This window comes from Mauremys reevesii, linkage group 2 (assembly GCF_016161935.1).
Source record: "Mauremys reevesii isolate NIE-2019 linkage group 2, ASM1616193v1, whole genome shotgun sequence".
Taxonomy (NCBI): Eukaryota; Metazoa; Chordata; order Testudines; family Geoemydidae; genus Mauremys; species Mauremys reevesii.
In genome coordinates this window covers 281,768,387-281,787,745 of record NC_052624.1, presented here as the reverse complement: position 1 = coordinate 281,787,745, position 19,359 = coordinate 281,768,387, and the positions used below count along the sequence as shown (strand labels likewise).

Below are 19,359 nucleotides of genomic sequence, written 5' to 3'. Positions count from 1 at the left end.
TGTTCTCTGTATGTGTATATATCTCCGCACTATAAGTTCCATTCTATGTATCCGATGAAGTGGGCCCACGAAAGATTATGCTCAAATATATTTGTTAGTCTCTAAGGTGTCACAAGTACTCCTGTTCTTTTTGTGGATACAGACTAACACGGCTCCTACTCTGAAACCTGCCAATTTAGTGACTGTTTGGAAATTTGAATTGAAATTGAAACATTAATACATACTTTAAAAGCATATACAGTGTATGATAAAATACGTGTTTCTGAAAGCATAATATATGCCAAAAGTATGAACCTAGGCTAGTTTCCTTGTACAGCTCTTGTTTTTATGATAATGCCTGTGCATTCGTTTCCATGATGTTGGCCAACCTAATAATTTCAAATGATGATTTGTAAGCAAAGTCTCAATGAGCTCTCCCTGACAACTAATGATGAGCTGGAGGCTGCAGGGAAAGGCTTCAGGACCAAAATGTATTTACATTCACACCTAATCTACCTAGGTATCCAGCAAACAGAGCTGTGTTGCCCAAGTGATAGATTTTGGCTGGGGTTGGGTTACAAATCACTTGAATGCGGGGGGTGGGGTTGGGAATGAAATGTTGTTGTTCTTATTGTATGAGTAAAAGGCAGTAGAACTGTATTAGCCTGTGCTGATTGAGGGCATCAAAAGAGAGGGTGGGGACCTGTCCCTCTCCACTGTTTAAAGACAGAGCTGATTAGGCTCCACAGATAGTCTTTTGTTCTGTTAAGTGACCACTGCAGCTGAAATCACTGATAATCAGCTCTACGTGCTTAGTCGTGCTGTGGGGACAGTGTTCCTGTGGGGACAGTGTTTTTGTGTAAAAGACAGCCCAGACTGCACTAGCAGCGAGGTTCCCCCACGGAGAGTTCAGCTGAAATCACTGAGAGCGGGTGGAACCTCAAGAGACCAACTCGCAGAGGTCACAGTGGCAGGTGGCAGCAGAAGGTGACTGCGCAGGGCCATTGGCAACAGAGTGGTGGAGTGAATGAAGAGCCATGGCCAGAGAGAACAGTGAGCAGCTGGAGGAACGAGCAAGGTGCCTTCTTGCCCCCCACCTGGGAGGTGGACTCACGTGAAAGCACCTCCGACGGCTTAAATAAGGGGCACGTTAAATAAACATTTGTTTGTTGGACTATATTTTAGTGACTTTGCTCCAGAATGCTAGATTTGTGACTGGGAATGGAAACATATATAAATATGTTTCCTAGTAGGCCAAGATTTTTAAAATGCAGTATTTGCCAAGGTTGTTATCTCACATTGTTGCTATCTTGAGAGGTCATGATGTTGGGGAGTTTCTGTACTAAACATTTGTATTCTTATAATTAATTTTTACATAAGAATGGTCATACTGGGTCAGACCAATGGTCCATATAGCCCAGTCTCCTGTCTTCCGACAGTGCTCAAGACCAGGTGCGTCAGAGGGAATGAACAGAACAGGGAATCATCAAGTGATCCATCCCCTGTTCCCCATTCCCAGCTTCTGGCAAACAGGCTAGGGACACTCAGAGCATGGTTTGTTAGTCTCCAAGGTGCCACGAGTACTCCTGTTCTTTTTAAAAAAGCAAACAGAATGTTAGGAATCATTGACTGCCGCTGCACATTGAGTGGATGTTTTCAGAGGACTATCCACAATGACTCCAAGATCTCTTTCTTGAGTGTTAACAGCTAATTTAGACACCACCATTTTGTATGTATAGTTGAGATTGTTTTCCAATGTGCATCATTTTGCATTGATCAACATTGAATTTCATCTGCCACTTTTGTTGCCCAGTCACCCAGTTTTGTGAGATCCCTTTGTAACGCTTCCCAGTCTGCCTGGGACTTAACTACCTTGAATAGTTTTGTATCATCTGCAAATTTTGCCACCTCAACTATTTACCCATTTTTCCAGATCATTTATGAGTATGTTGAGCAGTAATGGTCCCAGTAACGACCCCTCAGGGATACCACTATTTCTCTCTCTACATTCTGAAAACCGATAATTTATTCCTACCCTTTGTTTTCCATCTTTTAACCAGTTCCTGATCCTTCAGAGGACTTCCCTCTTATCCCATGATAGCTTACTTTTCAAAAGTCTATTTAAATTAAATACATTTTTTTTTAAAAAATGTATATGTTTTTAGAAATCTAGACGTGTTATATGTTTTGGTGTAACTTGCATTATCCTTAGGTTAAATTTGCATCATCCTAACAAAATATTTACTTTATTTATATCTCTTTTATATATCTCATCGGTCCTGACACCCCCACCCTGTAAATTCAAACACCTCCCCTAATTTCAAATCCTGGGGAAACCATTGGGTACCTCACAAGGCATATTTTGTACAAAGATTATTACCATCGCATGTAGGGTGTGACTAGAGGGCTGCTTTGGGTCACACATGCTCAGAAGGGCATCTCCAATGGTGGAGGGCCAATTCCACTCCCAAATTTTAAAAAACGGGGTGCCAACGTGTTCCGCCAGTTCAGCCAGCCCCAGAGAGAGACAGCCATATCGGAAGGGCGCTGAAGATCTCTGCCCTGAGGGCTGATGTTCAAAGTTTGGTGGGTTACACTCAGGCCGGGCCCTTGTCTCCGGCTCTTTAACGGAGCCCTGACTCTGCTCTCCCAGGAGCCCCTCACTGCCTGAACACAGGTTGCTCTGACAGGCCCAGCTCACTAGGTGACATCTACCCTGTCTTTCCATCCAGACTGCATGGAAGCCTGGAGAACTGAGCGGGATTATGACATCACAGGTATCAAGGAGACTGAGAAGCTGTAACATAAGAATGGCCACACTGGGTCAGACCAAAGGTCCATCTAGCCCAGTATCCGGTCTTCCGACAATGGCCAATGCCAGGTGTTTCAGAGGGAATGAACAGACCTCCTTTTAAAGTGCTTTGAGAGCTACTGATTGAAGATGTTAATAAGAGGTAGGGATGGGGGAGGTGGCTCAGTACAGGAGCTGGAGAGAACTCTGCAGAGCCTGGGATGGGGGAAGAGTCTGTGGAGGGGTGAGCCTGGGGATGGCCTAGTCTGAGACTGGCTGAGGGAAGATATGACCTAGAGAGGGAGTAGAGCTGAACTGCTTGCTTCAGCATCCCTGGATTGGAACCCAGAATACAGGGGCAGCCTGGCTTTCCCTGCCAGCCACCAAGGATGGAAAGCCGCCCGCTATAAGGGTTGGAAGGACCCCTGAGGCCGGAGTCAGGCCAAAGCCCTGGCATAAGGCCACTGGAGTACTGCTGTGTGGGAGTCTGTTACCCAGGAAGGGGTGGGGAAACAAGTCACCCCAATAACCCCTGCACTCCGGTGACTAATGTCAGTAATTACAGCCGAAGATAGAACTGCCCAGATGCCATTCTGTGTGAAACCACCAGGGAAATGGCTCTCGAGCACTGACATGAGGGACAGGTGACATTCACCCTCATGTGGATGGCCTGTCCAAGGCCTCCATAGCACAGCCCCATGGCCGGGGATTATGGGGGGAGGAGAGGTTCAAGTGGAGGGACCATGCAATGTGGTCTTTAGAGCTCCAGGTGTTATGCAGCGTCTTCAGGGCCACCTGGAAACCTACAGGCATCTGCTGCTGCCTGGTGTGATTGCTCCTGCTTGGAGCTCCACTCAGTAAAGAGATTTAGTTTTTGAGTAGTCTTGCAATGTAATCCCATGCGATGAATCCATGTGCTATATGGCATGCTTACTCCATGAATCAGACACCCTCTGTCCCTATGGTGGCAGGGACGTGAAGTCTGGTGCTTCCGCTCTGCAGTCACGGGCCTGTGTCACCTGAACATAAGAACGTAAGAACGGCCATACTTGGTCAGACCAAAGGTCCATCCAGCCCAGTATCCTGTCTGCCGACAGTGGCCAATGCCTGGTGCCCCAGAGGGAGTGAACCTAATAGGCAATGATCAAGTGATCTCTCTCCTGCCATCCATCTCCACCCTCTGACAAACAGAGGTTAGGGACACCATTCCTTACCCCATCCTGGCTAATAGCCATTAATGGACTTAACCTCCATGAATTTATCCAGCTCTTTTTTAAACCTTATTATAGTCCTAGCCTTCACAACCTCCTCAGGCAAGGAGTTCCACAAGCTGACTGTGCGCTGTGTGAAGAAGAACTTGCTTTTATTTGTTTTAAACCCTCTGTCCATTAATTTCATTTGGTGGTCCCTAGTTCTTGTATTATGGGAATAAGTAAATAACTTTTCCTTATCTACTTTCTCCACATCACTCATCATTTTATAGACCTCTGTGATATCCCCCCTTAGTCTCCTCTTTTCCAAACTGAAAAGTCCTAGCCCCTTTAATCTCTCTTCATATGGGACCCGTTCCAAAACCCTAATCATTTTAGTTTCCCTTCTCTGAACCTTTTCTAGTGCCAGTATATCTTTTTTGAGATGAGGAGACCACATCTGTATGCAGTATTCGAGATGTGGGCGTACCATCGATTTATATAAGGGCAATAATATATTCTCAGTCTTATTCTCTATCCCTCTTTTAATGGTTCCTATCATCTTGTTTGCTTTTTTTGATTGCTGCTGCACACTGCGCGGATGTCTTCAGAGTACGATCCACGATGACTCCAAGATCTCTTTCCTGATTCGTTGTAGCTAAATTAGCCCCCATCATATTGTATGTGTAGTTGGGGTTATTTTTTCTAATGTGCATTACTTTACATTTATCCACATTAAATGTCATTTGCCATTTTGTTGCCCAATCACTTAGTTTTGTGAAATCTTTTTGAAGTTCTTCACAGTCTGCTTTGGTCTTAACTCTCTTGAGCAGTTTAGTAACTATTTTGAGCTAAAGGACGAACCTGCCAAGCTAACTGCAGGTACGTCTACACTGTACATTAAGCCCGGGTTCTGACTCAGGTTTGAGCCCAAGCCCCACTTCCATCCATGCACAAATGAGTCCGACTCGGGTCAGCAAACACGCAGGGCCTGGGTCTTAGGACCCTACAAATGGGGGTTCAGGGTCAGATCCTGAGTTCTGCTGGGACTTGGGTCCGAGCCCTGTCATTTTGCAGTGTGGATGCAGCTCAAGCCACAGACCTGAGTCAGAAGGTCTGTGTAGTGTAATATGGATGTGTTAGTATAACACTGACAGACACTAATTGTTGGCGGGAAGGATCAAACCTGGGACCTCTGAAGCTTAGCCTAGGAGGCTGGCATTTAGGTCATGCAGTAGAGGCTCATACACTCAGCTTCAGAGGTCTGAGATTCAATGCTGCCTTCCAATGACTGGGCTTTATAGGCCCTAGAACCAGGGGCTTATCTGGGATATCAGATGGGAAGTATCCGAAGCTCGGGAGGCGCTTCCTCAGCTAGGGGAAGTATGTAACCTATGCTTGCTTGGTGTGGCGCTCTGGAATATTGTGTGCAATTCTGGTCTCCCATGTTTAAGAAGGACGAATTCAAACTGGAACAGGTACAGAGAAGGGCTCCTAGGCTGATCCGAGGAATGGAAAACCTGTCTTATGAGGGGAGACTCGAAGAGCTTGGCTTGTTTAGCCTAACCAAAAGAAGGCTGAGGGGAGATGTGACTGCTCTCTATAAATATAAAGAGAGGGATAAATACCAGGGAGGGAGAGGAATTATTTAAGCTCAGTACCAATGTGGACACAAGAACAAATGGATATTAACTGGCCATCAGGAAGTTTAGACTTGAAATTAAATGTAGGTTTCTAACCATCAGAGGAATGAAGTTCTGGAACAGCCTCCCAAGGGGAGCAGTGGGGGCAAGAAACCTAACTGGCTTCAAGACTGAGCTGGATAAGTTTATGGAGGGGATGGTATCATGGGCTAGCCTAATTTTGGCAATTAATTGATCTTTGACTATTAGCGATAAATATGCCCAATGGCCTGTGATGGCCTGTGATGGGATGTTAGATGTGGTGGGATCTGAGTTACTACAGAGAATTCTTTCCTGGGTGTCTGGCTGGTGAGTCTTGCCCACATGCTCAGGGTTTAGCTGATCGCCATATTTGGCATCGGGAAGGAATTTTCCTCCAGGGCAGATTGGCAGAGACCCTGGAGGTTTTTTGCCTTCCTCTGCAGCATGGGACACGGGTCACTTGCTGGAGAATTCTCTGCACCTTGAAGTCTTTAATCCATAAGTTGAGGACTTCAGCAGCTCAGACATAGGTCAGGGGTTTGTTACAGGAATGGGTGGGTGAGATTCTGTGGCCTGCGTTGGGCCACAACTATGAGTCTGTGTCCCCCTCTAGTGGCACCCAGCCTAGCTAGAGATTGATGAGTCTGCTACAGCCTTAGCTAAGAGCCACGTGGCTTTTAGCTCATGAAGTAGAGGCACCTATACTGAGCTTCACAGATTCCATGTTCAATCCTGCTGACGACTGTGGTCTGTTGGAGTTACATGTTGGCCGTGAGACCCAGCCCAGCAATGTTAAACCCAGGCTTACAATGCAGGGGGGTTACTAGAGCACAGCCTGAGGACCTCACAAGGCATATTTTGTACAAAGATTATTACCATCGCATGTAGGGTGTGACTAGAGGGCTGCTTTGGGTCACACATGCTCAGTAGGTCATCTCCAAGGGTGGAGGGCCAATTCCACTCCCAAATTTTAAAAAAAGGGGGTGCCAACCTCTTCCGCCACTTCAGCCAGCCCCAGAGAGAGACAGCCGTATGGGAAGGGCGCTGAAGATCTCTGCCCTGAGGGCTGATGTTCGCAGGCCTGCTTTGGTTACCTGCAGCAAGCAGATAACTGCCAGGAGAAGGATCCCAGCCTATTCAAAGAACAGGGTGCTTGCTGCTTGGTCAGCTCAGGAGGGCGTGAGGACATAAATGCCAAATGAGCAGTGCATGCTTTCAATGCGTAGGATTAGTGACCCGTGTACCTTTCTGTACTGAAGAAATCTGTATGTTAGATACTGTTATTTTTCTTTGACCCCATGTGCTGTATTGCTGTAATGATAAGAGCATGTTTCGATTTATGAGGCGTCTTAGTTAACCCACAGATTGTCGTCTTCTCAACAGAAGAATTTTTTTGTTTAGTCTGAGCAGCTTTACTACACTGTGGTGTCTTTCCTCCAAATCGGAGCAACTCTGGGTACTGGCATCCCCAATTGTGCCAATTTGCATATTTGTGGTGTTCTCCACAGGTGGGAGTTCCGCTGTCGGAACAGACTGAACCTGCTCACTGTCCCTGCAATACAATGGAATTATTACGGGTACGGATGTAATCAAAGTTTGGTGGGTTACACTCAGGCCAGGCCCTTGTCTCCGGCTCTTTAATGGAGCCCTGACTCTGCTCTCCCAGGAGCCCCTCTCTGCCTGAACACAGGTTACTCTCACAGGCCCAGCTCACTAGGTGACATCTACCCTGTCTTTCCATCCAGACTCCATGGAAGACTGGAGAACTGAGCAGGATTATGACATCACAGGTATCAAGGAGACTGAACAGCTGTAACATAAGAACGGCCACACTGGGTCAGACCCAGGGTCCATCTAGCCCAGTATCCAGTCTGCTCTGCTCTGTGCCTCAGTTTCCCATCTCGAAAAGGGGGCTAATGCTACAGACCTCTTTTGTAAAGTGCTTTGAGAGCTACTGATTGAAGATGTTAATAAGAGGTAGGGCTCTTTATTATCTTATGATATAGGGTGCTTTTCTTAAAGCGCCCACTGCTGCATTCAAGTGATTTATTTGAGAATCTCTGCTCTTTATTTTATTTTATTTGTTAGCCAATTTTAATCCCTCGTGGATGCAAAGAGAAGCTGGAGAACGTGAATTGAGTGCACCCTAGAGGCACAGACACCAGAAGGCAAATGAAGAGTTCCCCAGATGAATGTTTTTTGAAGATCTCATGATTTAGTTGGGGCCCAGCTCAAGGGTTTGGAATGCTTGGGCTGCCGATACCATGAACGTTTTTGTGCCCTCGTAGCACTAGATAATCACTTCAGGGCTGCTTCTCACTTCAGGCTGGGAGATTCTGCCTCAGTCATAGGGGTTTTAGGAGTTCCCACAAGTAGGGAAAAAATGTCCCTTGCCTAGGGGCTTGAGAGTCATAGAGCTCGGAAAAGACCCAGGGTTTTCCTGGGAAACCTGATGCCCTCTCTCCTGCCTTATTCTGAGCTCAGCAGCTCAGCCCCCTTGGGCGATTGCCCCATCCTATCTCCTGATCTATGTACAGCATTGACACCTCACAGGCTAGAGGGAGATTACAGGAGAGCAGCCTCATTGTGACCTAGAGACGACATCAGCGCCTGCCTGATGCCAGAGCAGCAACCTGCCCTCAGGTGTAGCCTGGCTACTTGGTGCTGCTTTGAGCGTATCTGTGATTCTTAGTGCCTGAGCCCGGCAAAATGAGATCACTCCTCCTCTTTCTCAACTCTGCCTCCTGCCTAAGGATCCTGCTGCTCTTTCTTGTGTATTATGCTGTGATCAGGCTTGCCAGATCTGAGGTAAGTGAGACTCCTTGAGAGATGGAAAGGCTGGATTGATGCCAGCTGAATGCAGGAACCAAACAGAAGTAGTTTTCAATCAGCAGGCTCGGATCATCTCCACCCAAGAGTCCTCAAAGAGCTGGCTCAGGAGGTTATTGGCCCACGGACATTAATTTTTTAACCAATGTAGGATTCCTGAGGGAATTCCAGAAGCTGGAAGTGTGCTAATGTTTTGTCAATATTCAAAAAGGTTCAGGAGGTTGACCCAGCTTCTTATAGGCCACTTAGCCTGAAATAATGGACAAACTGATATGGGATTCAATCAATAAAGAATTAAAGGACGGGAATATATTCAAAGCAGGTTAACAATGTTTCATGGAAAATGGGCCATGTCAAACATAGATGTGACAAACTTAGACTTTTGGAAGGTGTGGTTTTTCACAGATTCCAAGGCAAGATGGGCACACTGTGATCTTCTAGTCTGACCCTCCTGTCTAGCACAAGCCAAAGAACTTCCCCACAATCATGCCTAGTGCATACCTTGAATTAAAATGTCCAATTTTGATTTAAAAAATTGCCAGTGATGGAGAATCAGTCCACCATGACCTTGGTAAATTGTTCCACTGGTTAATTCCTCTCACTGTTAAAAATGGACACTTTCTGTCTAGTCTGAATGTGTCTAGTTTTAACTTCCAGCCATTGGACCATGTGAGACCTTTCTCTGCTAGATTGAAAAGCCCATTTGTAATTATTTCTTCCCCATGTAGGTGTTTATAGACTTTTCTTCAAACCACCCTTAACGTCTTTAAGAGACATTTACTGAGCTCCTAAAGTCTATCACTATAAGGCAGGTTTTCTAATCCTTTAATCATTCTTATGGCTCTTCTCTGAACCCTCTGCAATTTATCTACATCCTTCCTGAATGTTAGACACCAGAACTGGACACAGAATTGCAGCAGTGGTTGCACCAGTGCCAAATACAGAGGTAAAATAACCTCTCTCCTCCAACTTGAGATTCCCCTGTTTAGGCATCCAGGAACCGCAGGACATTTGGATTAAAAATTAGCACTATACAATATCAATGGAGCACAGGTTAAAGGGATTGAGAACAGGCTAATGGCTAACTGATAGATCTCAAAAAGTAATTGTCAAAGGGATCATCAAATGTGGGTGTTTCTAATGGGGCTTTGCAGGGATCAGTACTAGATCTGATGATATTCAATATTTTTCAATGACTTGGAAGTAAATACAAAATTGATGCTGATAAAAATGAGCTGATGACATGAAGATTGGCAGAATGGCAAATAACGATGAGGACAGGGCAGTCAGACAGAGAGTTCTGGAGAGTTTGTTTGGCAAATGGGGCCCATTCAAACAAAATGCCTTTTCACACAGCCCAACACAGAGTTATACATCTGGGAACAAGGAGGGCCTATTCAGATTTGGATTTACCGATCTTTAGCTTTGTATCATCTGCAAATCTGGCCACTTCACTGTTTCCCCGCTTTTCTAGATCATTTATGAAGATGTCAAACAACTCTGGTCCCAGTAGAGACCCTTGGGGGACCTTGCTATTTATCTCTCTTCATAAACTCACCATTTATTCCTACCTTTGGTTTCCTATCTTTAAACCAGTTAGTGGTCCATGTGAAGACCTTCCCTCTTATCCCATGACAACTTACTTTGCTTAAGAACCTTTGATGAGGGATCTTGTTAAAGGCTTTCTGAAAGTTCAGGTACACTCTATCCACCGGATCCCCCTTGTCCACATGCTTCTTCACCCCTGTGACATTACGCCCCATATTCTTCATAGAAATATTGTTCTAGGAATATGGCATAACTACGGTATGTTTTATGCAAGATGGGTCATGTGAGATATCCTTGGAAAGGTTCTGATTTACTGAATGGGATTATCCTATTTGGATGGATGTATCATTTCTGTATCTGAAGTTAGGAATATGGGCTCTGTATCAATTACAAAAGTGCTTGCACCAGGCGAATGCCCCCAAATAGTAGGCAATCAGCCTGGATGGGCCATTAGGAAGGACAATAGGACATGGAAGATGCTAATCTTCCTCCTTCCTGAGAAGCTTCCTGGGATGCTGCTTTGACACTGCAGGGTCATGTGATCATGTCACCTCATAGAATTATAGAATCCATAGAATATCAGGGTTGGAAGGGACCTCAGGAGGTATCTAGTCCAAGCCCCTGCTCAAAGCAGGACTAATTCCCAACTAAATCATCCCAGCCAGGGCTTTGTCAAGCCTGCCCTTAAAAACCTCTAAGGAAGGAGATTCCACCAACTCCCTAGGGAACCCATTCCAGTGCTTCACCACCCTCCGAGTGAAAAAGTTGCTCCTAATATCCAACCTAAACCTTCCCCACTGCAACTTGAGACCATTACTTCTTCTTCTGTCATCTGCTACCACTCAGAACAGTCTAGATCCATCCTCTTGGGAACCCCCTTTCAGGTAGTTGAAAGCAGCTATCAAATCCCCCCTCATTCTTCTCTTCTGCAGACTAAACAATCCCAGTTCCCTCAGATGGACATCATTTTGGACTGGTGGTATTTTTCCACTAGGATGGAGGGGCGGAGGGGTGGTGGTGTCAAACTGGGAGACAAAGGATTCCTGTCATAGCCAAATCCTATTGAAGTCTTGGAAGTGAGTTAATCTAGGTTCTTCTCCACCACCTCCCTGCCCCAAAAGGAAGACTGCTGAAAACATCTGGAGAACTAAAGGAACTAAACTGTGGGGGAGGAGGGAAGGGGCCGAGCCCAGTCAAGAAAGATCTAGCCTGTGAAAGGAATACCTGGCTAGTTAAGCTGCAAGCAGTGCAGTTTACCTTCAAGAAACTTTGCAGCTCTCAGGCAAGTGGACTGAGCTCATGCCAAACTGTTGTTGTTGTGTTTTGGTGTAAAACAGCTGCCATTTGAGGATGCTCTAGGGGTTATAGCAGCACTTGCTTGGGAGGATTTGCATGATCCATTCATGGCTTCACCACTCAGGAGTAGCATGGCCATCCCAAATGGCTGCAGAGAAAACCCCGATATCATGCACTCCCTGAATATGTATCTAGGAAACACTGTTGTCCAGATGTCGGATTTCTCCCCTAGATTCTGAATTCCGTGCATGGTATCTGGGGTTAGTTGCATACTCTGCAATCCTAAAACCTGCAGAGTTTGATCATCTCTGCAGGAGAGAGAACTTTGCAGGCTCTCTCCTTCAATGCTTATAAACTCTGCAGGCTCCTGGTACCAGCAATCCCTGTTTCTCCAACCCCTGGAGTGTTGCAGTGACCCCTGTTATGGGTTGTGCTTTGTTCCCTATATTGGCTGCATCATAGGAAAGCACAATGCCTACCCATGATGCCTCAGAGTGCAATACTCTGCCAGAAGGAAAAATTTCCCTCTGGCCCCACATGGCAATCACCTCTGGCTCATTGTTCTCCCAGGTTTACTGAGGAGTTCTCTTCTAACCTTGCTGCTTTCTCTGTGTGTGGCAGGCTTCTCCGAGGAAGAGGAGGCTCAGAAAGACAAAAAAGAAAGCGAAAGGTAAGCAGCCCCTCACCCCACAGCTGCGGTGGCAGACTCAGGCCCCATGCAAAGCAGAGAAATAGGGTCTATTCCCCCACCTGCCTCCCCTCTTCCTGAGAAGGCGCATTCGTGCCCAGAGCCGTGCGGTGGCACTGGCTGGGGCTCCATTCACAGGCTGCCTCTGAAATCTGGGGCAGAGGGTGCCCAAGCAGCTCAATGTCTCCTTTATGTCTCACTTCTGGCAGCTTTTGGACGCTGTGCGGAAGAGTTGGAGGAGGCTGGTGCATCCCCAGAGACGTGGTAAGCAATGCCCCCCTCCATAAATTTGCAGTGGGTCAGTCCCCTCCTTTAGCGTCATGCAATTCATCCCCACCCAGGGGCAGTAGCCCAAGTAATCCCTCCCCTGCCCCGACCTATGTACCACACAGGCAACTCTTCTCCTTTAGACTCCTGCAATTCATTCCCACCTTGCAGAAGTTGCCATCTCTAATCCACCCCCACGCCTTGTACAATAGGTCATTCCCTTCTTCCAGCATCATACGGCTCCTTTAACCTGGGGCAGTGAGGGGGAGGGGTAGATTGTGTCAACTGGACTGGACCATCCTCTCCTGCCAAGAGCGGGAGAAAATGTTTTCTGGGAGCAGCCACGTGCACCCCAGGGAGGTGAGGTGCAGAGGTCAGGAGGAAGGCTGGCCTTTCTGGTACGGTGAGTAGGGGACCCAGGAGCACTTGGGTAATGGCCCCTCCTCCAGTCCCCCAGCATAGGTTCCACGTAGGATTTGAATCCTGGAGCTAAAGAAGTAGCTGCATAGTTGGGTAGCTAGAGTAGGCTGTTATCCTACATGTTGATTAGCTTCTGTGGGAGGGACATGACACACATGCAGCCAGCAGGATAGACACTCACCTCCTCAGCACTAGACAGGGATCACCTAACAATCCAGCTAACCCCAACCCAGAACATCCAAGGCCCGGGTATTGCAGGGGAGGAGGCTGCCTCAGTGGAGAAGGGGACAGGGAGCCTTTCGGTGCCGCACCTCTGGGTAAAAGAGGGCCTGAGGGCAGGGCCTGCACTCAGCTATCTGCTCTCTCTGTTCCACAGCTGCCCTCTGCCCCTGGAGAAGCTCCCCTTGGCTCAGAGCCTCAGGCTGGTTGAGAGGAGGCTACAGTACGTGGGCAGACACCTGGATGCAGTTCTGATACCGTAAGGCAACTGAGCGGGGGGCACCAGACTGGGGGCTGTGTGGGAGGGGATAATGAAAATAGAGAGGAGGGAGCAGGGAAAACCAGACACTCCAGGATCCTAACAGCTGAGATACCAGTGAAAGTGAGGTGAGGGATTATCAGAAATGAAATGCAGAGACTACAAGTTGGGGTTGTGAGTAGGATCAAATCCTTCTGTACGGCAATATCTGCCAGCAGGCGACTGTCTAGAACCTGCCCGTGCTGTGTTTGAAAGAAAAAGCAATCCAATGACACGCTGTGAGGGGGTGTCCACCCCACACAGCACTGGAAGGGGCTCAGGTGGCCAGGCAGGCCCATGAACTCCACAGGATGCACCTGGAGGAAGAGCCAGGGAGCAGGGAATTGATTCCAAGCAGGCTCAGCTGGGCAGGAATAGGCGGGGCCGATAAAGCCAGAGAAGCTGGCAAGAGACAGGGGCTGCGGCTGGGAAAGGGCAGCCCCTCCCTGGGAAGAGGGGGGAGTGTTTGGAGCTGGTTCACCCAGAGCAAGGAGGGGAACCAGGAGTAGTGGGAAGCAGTCCAGGCTGGGAGAGGAAAGCCCAGAACTGCTGGGTTGAGGGTCCCTGGCCTGGAGCCCGGTGTGAAGTGTGGGCCCAGATTTCACCAGCCAAGAAGGCATGGCCCAGACCGGCGGGGCAGTGAAGGAGGACTGTCTGGGTCACTGTGGGAGTGACAGGCAATTGCAGGACTGTACCCTGGAAGAGGGGGAAACGCTGAGTGGCCTAGCCAAGAAGGGGACACTGCAGTTCCCGGAATGACAGAGAGATGATGTGACCACATGCGACAATTGGAAGGGGCATTGACCTCGAGAGCTAATCCCCAGAGTAGGCTCCAGACAAGCAGTGAGTGGGGCACTCTGTGATACACCCAAAGCATGAGTCATCAGCTGGGTTCAAACCCAGGACTTTCAGGACCGTAGCACAGTCCCCCACCACCAGAGAAACTCCATTAACTGGGAGCAATAGTAGGTTGTTAGCCTCTAGTGTATCAGCCATTAGAAGAGGACAGTTTTCCAGTGGGTTAGAATGTAAGAACATAAGAACAGCCAGACTGGGTCAGACCAAAGGTTCATCTAGCCCAGTATCCTGTCTTCCAAAACTGGCCAATGCCAGTGCAGCAGAGGGAATGACCAGAAGAGGGAATCATCAAATGATCCGTCCCCTGTCGCCCATTCCCAGCTTCAGACAAACAGAGACTAGGGACACCATCCCTGCCCATCCTAGCTAATAGCCATTGATGAATTTATCCAGTTCCTTTTATAGTTTATAGTCTTGGCCTTCACAACCTCCTCTGGCGAGGGTTACACACACATGCTCACGTCTTCCTCACCCAAAGCAATTGTTGTTAGCTAATCTTTCTATTAAAATAACACTAGGTCCCCAGTCATGCTGAAGGCCCCATTGTGCTAGGTGCTGCACATGTGCGTGTGACGAAGGGGTTATCGTTCTAGATAAAATGAGTGCCGGCTCCCCCTCTCAGTCCTTCGTTACCCAGCTGATGTCCTTGTGTCAGGCTGTGGTGTGCAAGGCATGCCTAGGCACTGCCCCATTGCACTACTGTTGGAAGGCTGTGCCCAAGCCCTGCCTTTGCTCAGCAGGGCCATGTCCCATCTGTCCTTGTCTGCTCTCTCCCACAGGCCGAGTGTGGCGACAGCCGCGATGAGCCAGTTCTCCTATTCCGCTATGGAATCCACCACCTCTGCCCTCTGGAGTCCCAGCTCCTTTTCTCTGAGAGAAGACGCCATCATTCAGTCGGAGCCCCTCTGCCACACAGGGGAGATCATGCCCTTCGCGAGCTGGGAAGGATCCACTCATCCCATCCAAGCCCAGCCTCTCTCCAGGCCTCCTGCCCACAGCAGAAAAGACCGGGGAGAGCAGACCACGGGTCTGGACCAGACTTCAGTCCATAGCTCAGACTTCAACATCCGGCAGAAGCATCTGCAGAGGCGACTGGGGGCTCCACAAACCCCCATCCCGGGGGAGCAATTGCTGGGTGAGGGGGACACCAAGCAGCAATTGGAAGTAAACCCAGATCCGTCCAAATGTGGATTTCCAGCAAAGGTCCCGGAGCCCTTCAGATCCAACACCAGCCCTCAGCGTGCACAGGAGATCCAGGAGCCATGTGTCTGCCCCCGGGGACCCCTGCCCCAAAAGGCCCACAGGATCATGGCATCTTCTGATGCCATCCTGGCCACGCTTGTGCCCACAGTGGTGGTCAAGCTGCAGGATCACATGGCTCAGAAATGCTGGCAGATCCAAACCAAGGCCTTTCCTAAGATGGTGCGAGAGTCACACAGAGATGCTCCCCTCCGGAGAGAGACTGCCCTGCCTGGGCCACTCCACCCCCCTAGGGAGCCAGGCAGGCACAGGACAGCGGCATTCCCAACGATGGGACAACAGCCTGCCCACCCCATCGAACTCCTCATAAGGCATCAGCATCCAGTCATGCAGAGGGGGCTGCTCACCCTGGACCCAGAGCCCCTGGCAAAGCTGCCTCACGCCGTCCCAGCCAGGGGAGCCCGTGTGGAGTTCAGTGAGATGGAGACTGATTTCCTGCAGACGGGGAGGCGAAGCACAAGCTCCTCTTCTTCCACACGTCCTCCAACGCCAGTGGAAGATATCACCATGGAGACGGGCAGGAATGATGGCGCGGCAGGAAAGCAGACTAACCCACAGCGCTGCACTCTGCCAGCAGGGGTGGGTCTGACATCGCCACCTCCAGGAACCACAGTAGCAGAGAAGACACTCGCAGCGACACTCCAAATGTATAGGAGCGAGTTGAGAAAGCCCCTTACCAGTGTGAGCGGCAGCAAAGGGGCTGAAGAGAAGCTGGAGCTGCACATGGAGAGGAAGGTTCTCTTGGGAGAAGGCTCCTGCCTGCAGCCAGGGGCACAAGCAGGTGAGAGCAGGGCAGATCCTCCCAGGACCCAATGGCACCAGGTTGCCCCAGAGGCACCAGGCTCTGAGCAGCTAACAAGATCCACCCTTGACTCTCTCCTTGCTGGGCAGGCTGCACACGACCTGCAGATCAAGCAGCTGACGGAAATGTTGAGCAGCTCCCGCCCCTTGGCGGGCCAGGTCTCAGTTTGCCAGCAGTGCCGCAAGGCATATCCAGGAAAGAGGAAGGGTGAGAAAACTCCAAAGGAGACATCTGCTGAGCTGCATAGTGTTCGAGACATCGTGCATTCACATGGGTTCAATGGAACTGTGAATTCAAAGCTCTCCAGGGACCAGCCACCAATCAGAGTCTGCGAGAAGGGTGGTAAGCATCGACAAAAGAGACCAGCTGGCTCTGCAGGTGCTGACGTGCCGGGAAGATCCCATGGAATTCCACAGCGATGGACTCCAGGAGACTCCTCAGCATCATCCAACCACAATAAGATGCCAGTGCTGTGGCTCCTTCCAGCAGACAAGAGCAAGACGCAGGATGGAATGGGGAAAAGGGCTCCCCGCAAGCAACCAAAGATGGTGTCCGTTGCAACGAGTACAACAGGGCTTTCGCAAGCTGGGGAGAAAGCAAGTTGGAGTCCTGACGGTTCTCCCTCAAAGTCACCAAAGGCCTCCAGAGCTAGGACACCATCCCCTTCAAGGAGCAAAGTTCTCCAAAAGATGTTCATGTGCCTGAAGCAAACCTTCAGCAAGCTGCAACACAAAGTGAAGTCCCGAATGTCCAAGGACCCTCGATCCAGAACACCTGACACTAAATTTACAAAGCCACCCTTTTGGAAGGCAAGGGCCTCCAAGGGTGTACGGTTTCCATACTACTGAATCTCACACTGCCAGCATGCCCAATACCAGAAAAGGCCCACAAATTCCCACCTCTCCCTATCATCCAGTGGGCCCGGTAAGCATGGGCTAAAGTGGCTGAGAAGAATGGCTTGTTGTCCTGGGACACAGAGACTGATATATAAGTGTCTCTCCTTGGGGTATGACATTTAACCCAAGATTCCAAGATGAAGGGGGGCCTGGGAGCTTGGATGAGATTGAGCATTCAAGAATCAATCCTTCCTTCAAGAAGAGCTGACACTAAATTTACAAAGCCACCCTTTTGGAAGGCAAGGGCCTCAAAGTCTGTCCAGTAGTACTATTAGGGCCCTATCATCAATCAAACACAAACCGGCCCTTTGACTCCTAAAACCCCGCTCCTTGACCCCTTAAACCCCGCCCACCTATCACCAGAAGTCCCACCCACAGGGTATTACTTCCAGGGTCAAGGAGGACACATGACCGGAAGCCAAGGGTGTCATGTGACCCCTCTAAGAACTCCTCCCACTGCCCTCTACCAATCAGGAGAGGTTTCGCCCTCATAGGCCTACCTGGAGAGGGGATTTGACCAATCAGGGGTGTTCCAGGGTGGGGTAACCCATCCGGATGTGGCTCGTGTGACCCCTCTAAGAACTCCTCCCACTGCACTCTACCAATCGCGATGGGTTTCGGCCGCATAGGACCAACCTGAGAGCAGATTTGACCAATCGGTGGTGTTCCGGGACGGGGTGACCTGTCCAGATGAGGGTCGTGTGACCCTTCTAAGAACTCCTCCCAGCGCCCTCTGCCAGTCAAAGCGCAACACTATCACCCCATAAGTCCCAGCACCAGGGCAGAAGAGGCCATTTTTTACCAAGGACGCGTGCTTTAGAAATCGTAGAAGCATGGACTCCTTCACCACCCTGTGAGTACTTTGGACTTTGTGTTAGCCCCGAGGGCCTTTGGACTTGTGTGGAGAAAGCGCTACATGAGCGACAGTTCCCACAAGGGACCTTTGACTCAGCCATTGATGGATACGCTGGAACCCGAAACCCAAACTCTCGTGAGGCACACCGATGAGTGTGATGGCCTCTCATTTTCCACCCCCCTAGAGGTGGAAGGTGAACGCAGCTCAGGGGAGTCATCGGAGGACAAGGTGAATGGAAAAGACATTGCTCAGGTAAATGAATGATTAAGAAGTGACTGTTGATGATGGGGTGTAATGGGGTTAGGAACCGGGGGGTGGGGTGGGTTGTGTATATTTAAAAACAAGGAGTGGGAACTTACACTGTTTCTTTTCTGAAAATCTCTCCACAGATTGACGATGCCTTTCTAGAGGACCCAGAGGCCTTGGACAGCATTGCATCAAGCAGCGAAGATGAACCGGGCTCTCCTTGTTTTTGCTCAATGCCAGTACAAATTGTTGAAGAGGACTCCAAGGATGACGGCTATGAGGAGTTTAGGAGGCTTGGCATGGAAATAACTGAGCCAAGGCCACGTCGTGAGCGTAAAAAAGTCATGCGGACTATTGTACGTGTTGCTGTTTATGCTGTCCTTAATCAGTGCCTTAGGGAAAAGCTTTTTGAAGATTGTGAGGGCTGTGTCATAGATGCGCCAGCCCAACGGCACCATGACTGTGTGACTTGGACTTCAGTAGATCTAAACTTCAAGCTCCGGCGCCTGTGTGCTGAGTTGTGTTTGGAAAGGTTATTAAACGTTGTTCTTGCCATAGGTTATGCTGCGCAATGTCTGTGCCTAACCCAAGAACATTTAGCGTAAGGGGTGACCTTGATAAATGCTGTGCAATTTAGTGCAGACCCCGGCCGTGTTTTAAAGAAAATGACCAAACCGGAAGATGCCTGTGTCCCATTCTTAACTTGAACTGGGACCGTATAGAATATGATTGCAACCAAGGTCCTGTAGTAGCACTAAATCTTTTGTAAAGGGGATCATATAAGGGGTCTAAGACCAGGTTATGGGTTGCTGGTTATGATTATGCTGTCTGTATCAATGTGTCATTTTGTAGTTGAAGTTATGAATATTGGCTCTATCCTGTCTGTATCTCAAACTTATGCTATGCTTCTGGGTGACATCCCAGACGAGTTGGTGTTAGCTCTGCCTAGCCTGCTTGATGGCCCATTAAGGACCATCAGCTACACAATTGACCCATTGAGAGAAGGCAGATGCACCTTGTAAGTCAGCAAAGTATGCAGGAACTTGCCCATGTGACTCCAGACTCCATTTTGCTTGTAATTTTCCACAGTAAGGACAAAGAGGTGTTCTTACACCTGGAAAAGACTATAAAAGGCTGATGCCTCATCTCCAGCTTGTCTTCAATCCTGCTTCTTACCTCTGAAGGGACTTTACTCCAAACTGAAGCTCTGAACAAAGAACTGATGACCCGTCCCAGCTGGGGATGGACTCCA

The 19,359-nt window shown here is 48.9% G+C and overlaps 1 protein-coding gene across 5 annotated transcripts; it reads left to right on the top strand.

Moving 5' to 3' along the window:
* The first annotated feature begins 2,798 nt into the window (after positions 1 to 2,798).
* LOC120396784 lies at positions 2,799 to 19,006 on the top strand. 5 transcript variants are annotated; one of them, XR_005593374.1, is made up of 5 exons: positions 2,799 to 2,933; positions 11,919 to 11,967; positions 12,195 to 13,150; positions 14,827 to 18,113; positions 18,251 to 19,006. XR_005593374.1 is itself a non-coding variant. In XM_039521863.1 (3 exons), exons 1-3 carry the CDS (start codon positions 12,014 to 12,016, stop codon positions 16,955 to 16,957), a joined length of 2,469 nt encoding a protein of 822 aa, XP_039377797.1. In that variant the 5' UTR covers positions 11,954 to 12,013; the 3' UTR covers positions 16,958 to 18,141. The 5 variants fall into 5 exon arrangements, 1 of the variants encoding a protein (XP_039377797.1); XR_005593375.1 differs by lacking the exon at positions 2,799 to 2,933 and adding an exon at positions 8,259 to 8,432; XR_005593372.1 differs by lacking the exon at positions 2,799 to 2,933 and having other exon boundaries at positions 11,954 to 12,249; positions 13,049 to 13,150.
* The last annotated feature ends 353 nt before the right edge of the window (positions 19,007 to 19,359 follow it).

Coding starts and splice junctions, on each gene's coding strand:
- LOC120396784 (XM_039521863.1), top strand. CDS start 12,014: ATGCAAAGCAGAGAAATAGGGTCTATTCCCCCACCTGCCTCCCCTCTT. Junction 12,250..13,048: donor GGTGCATCCCCAGAGACGTG/GTAAGCAATGCC, acceptor TCTGTTCCACAG/CTGCCCTCTGCCCCTGGAGA. Junction 13,151..14,826: donor CTGGATGCAGTTCTGATACC/GTAAGGCAACTG, acceptor TCTCTCCCACAG/GCCGAGTGTGGCGACAGCCG.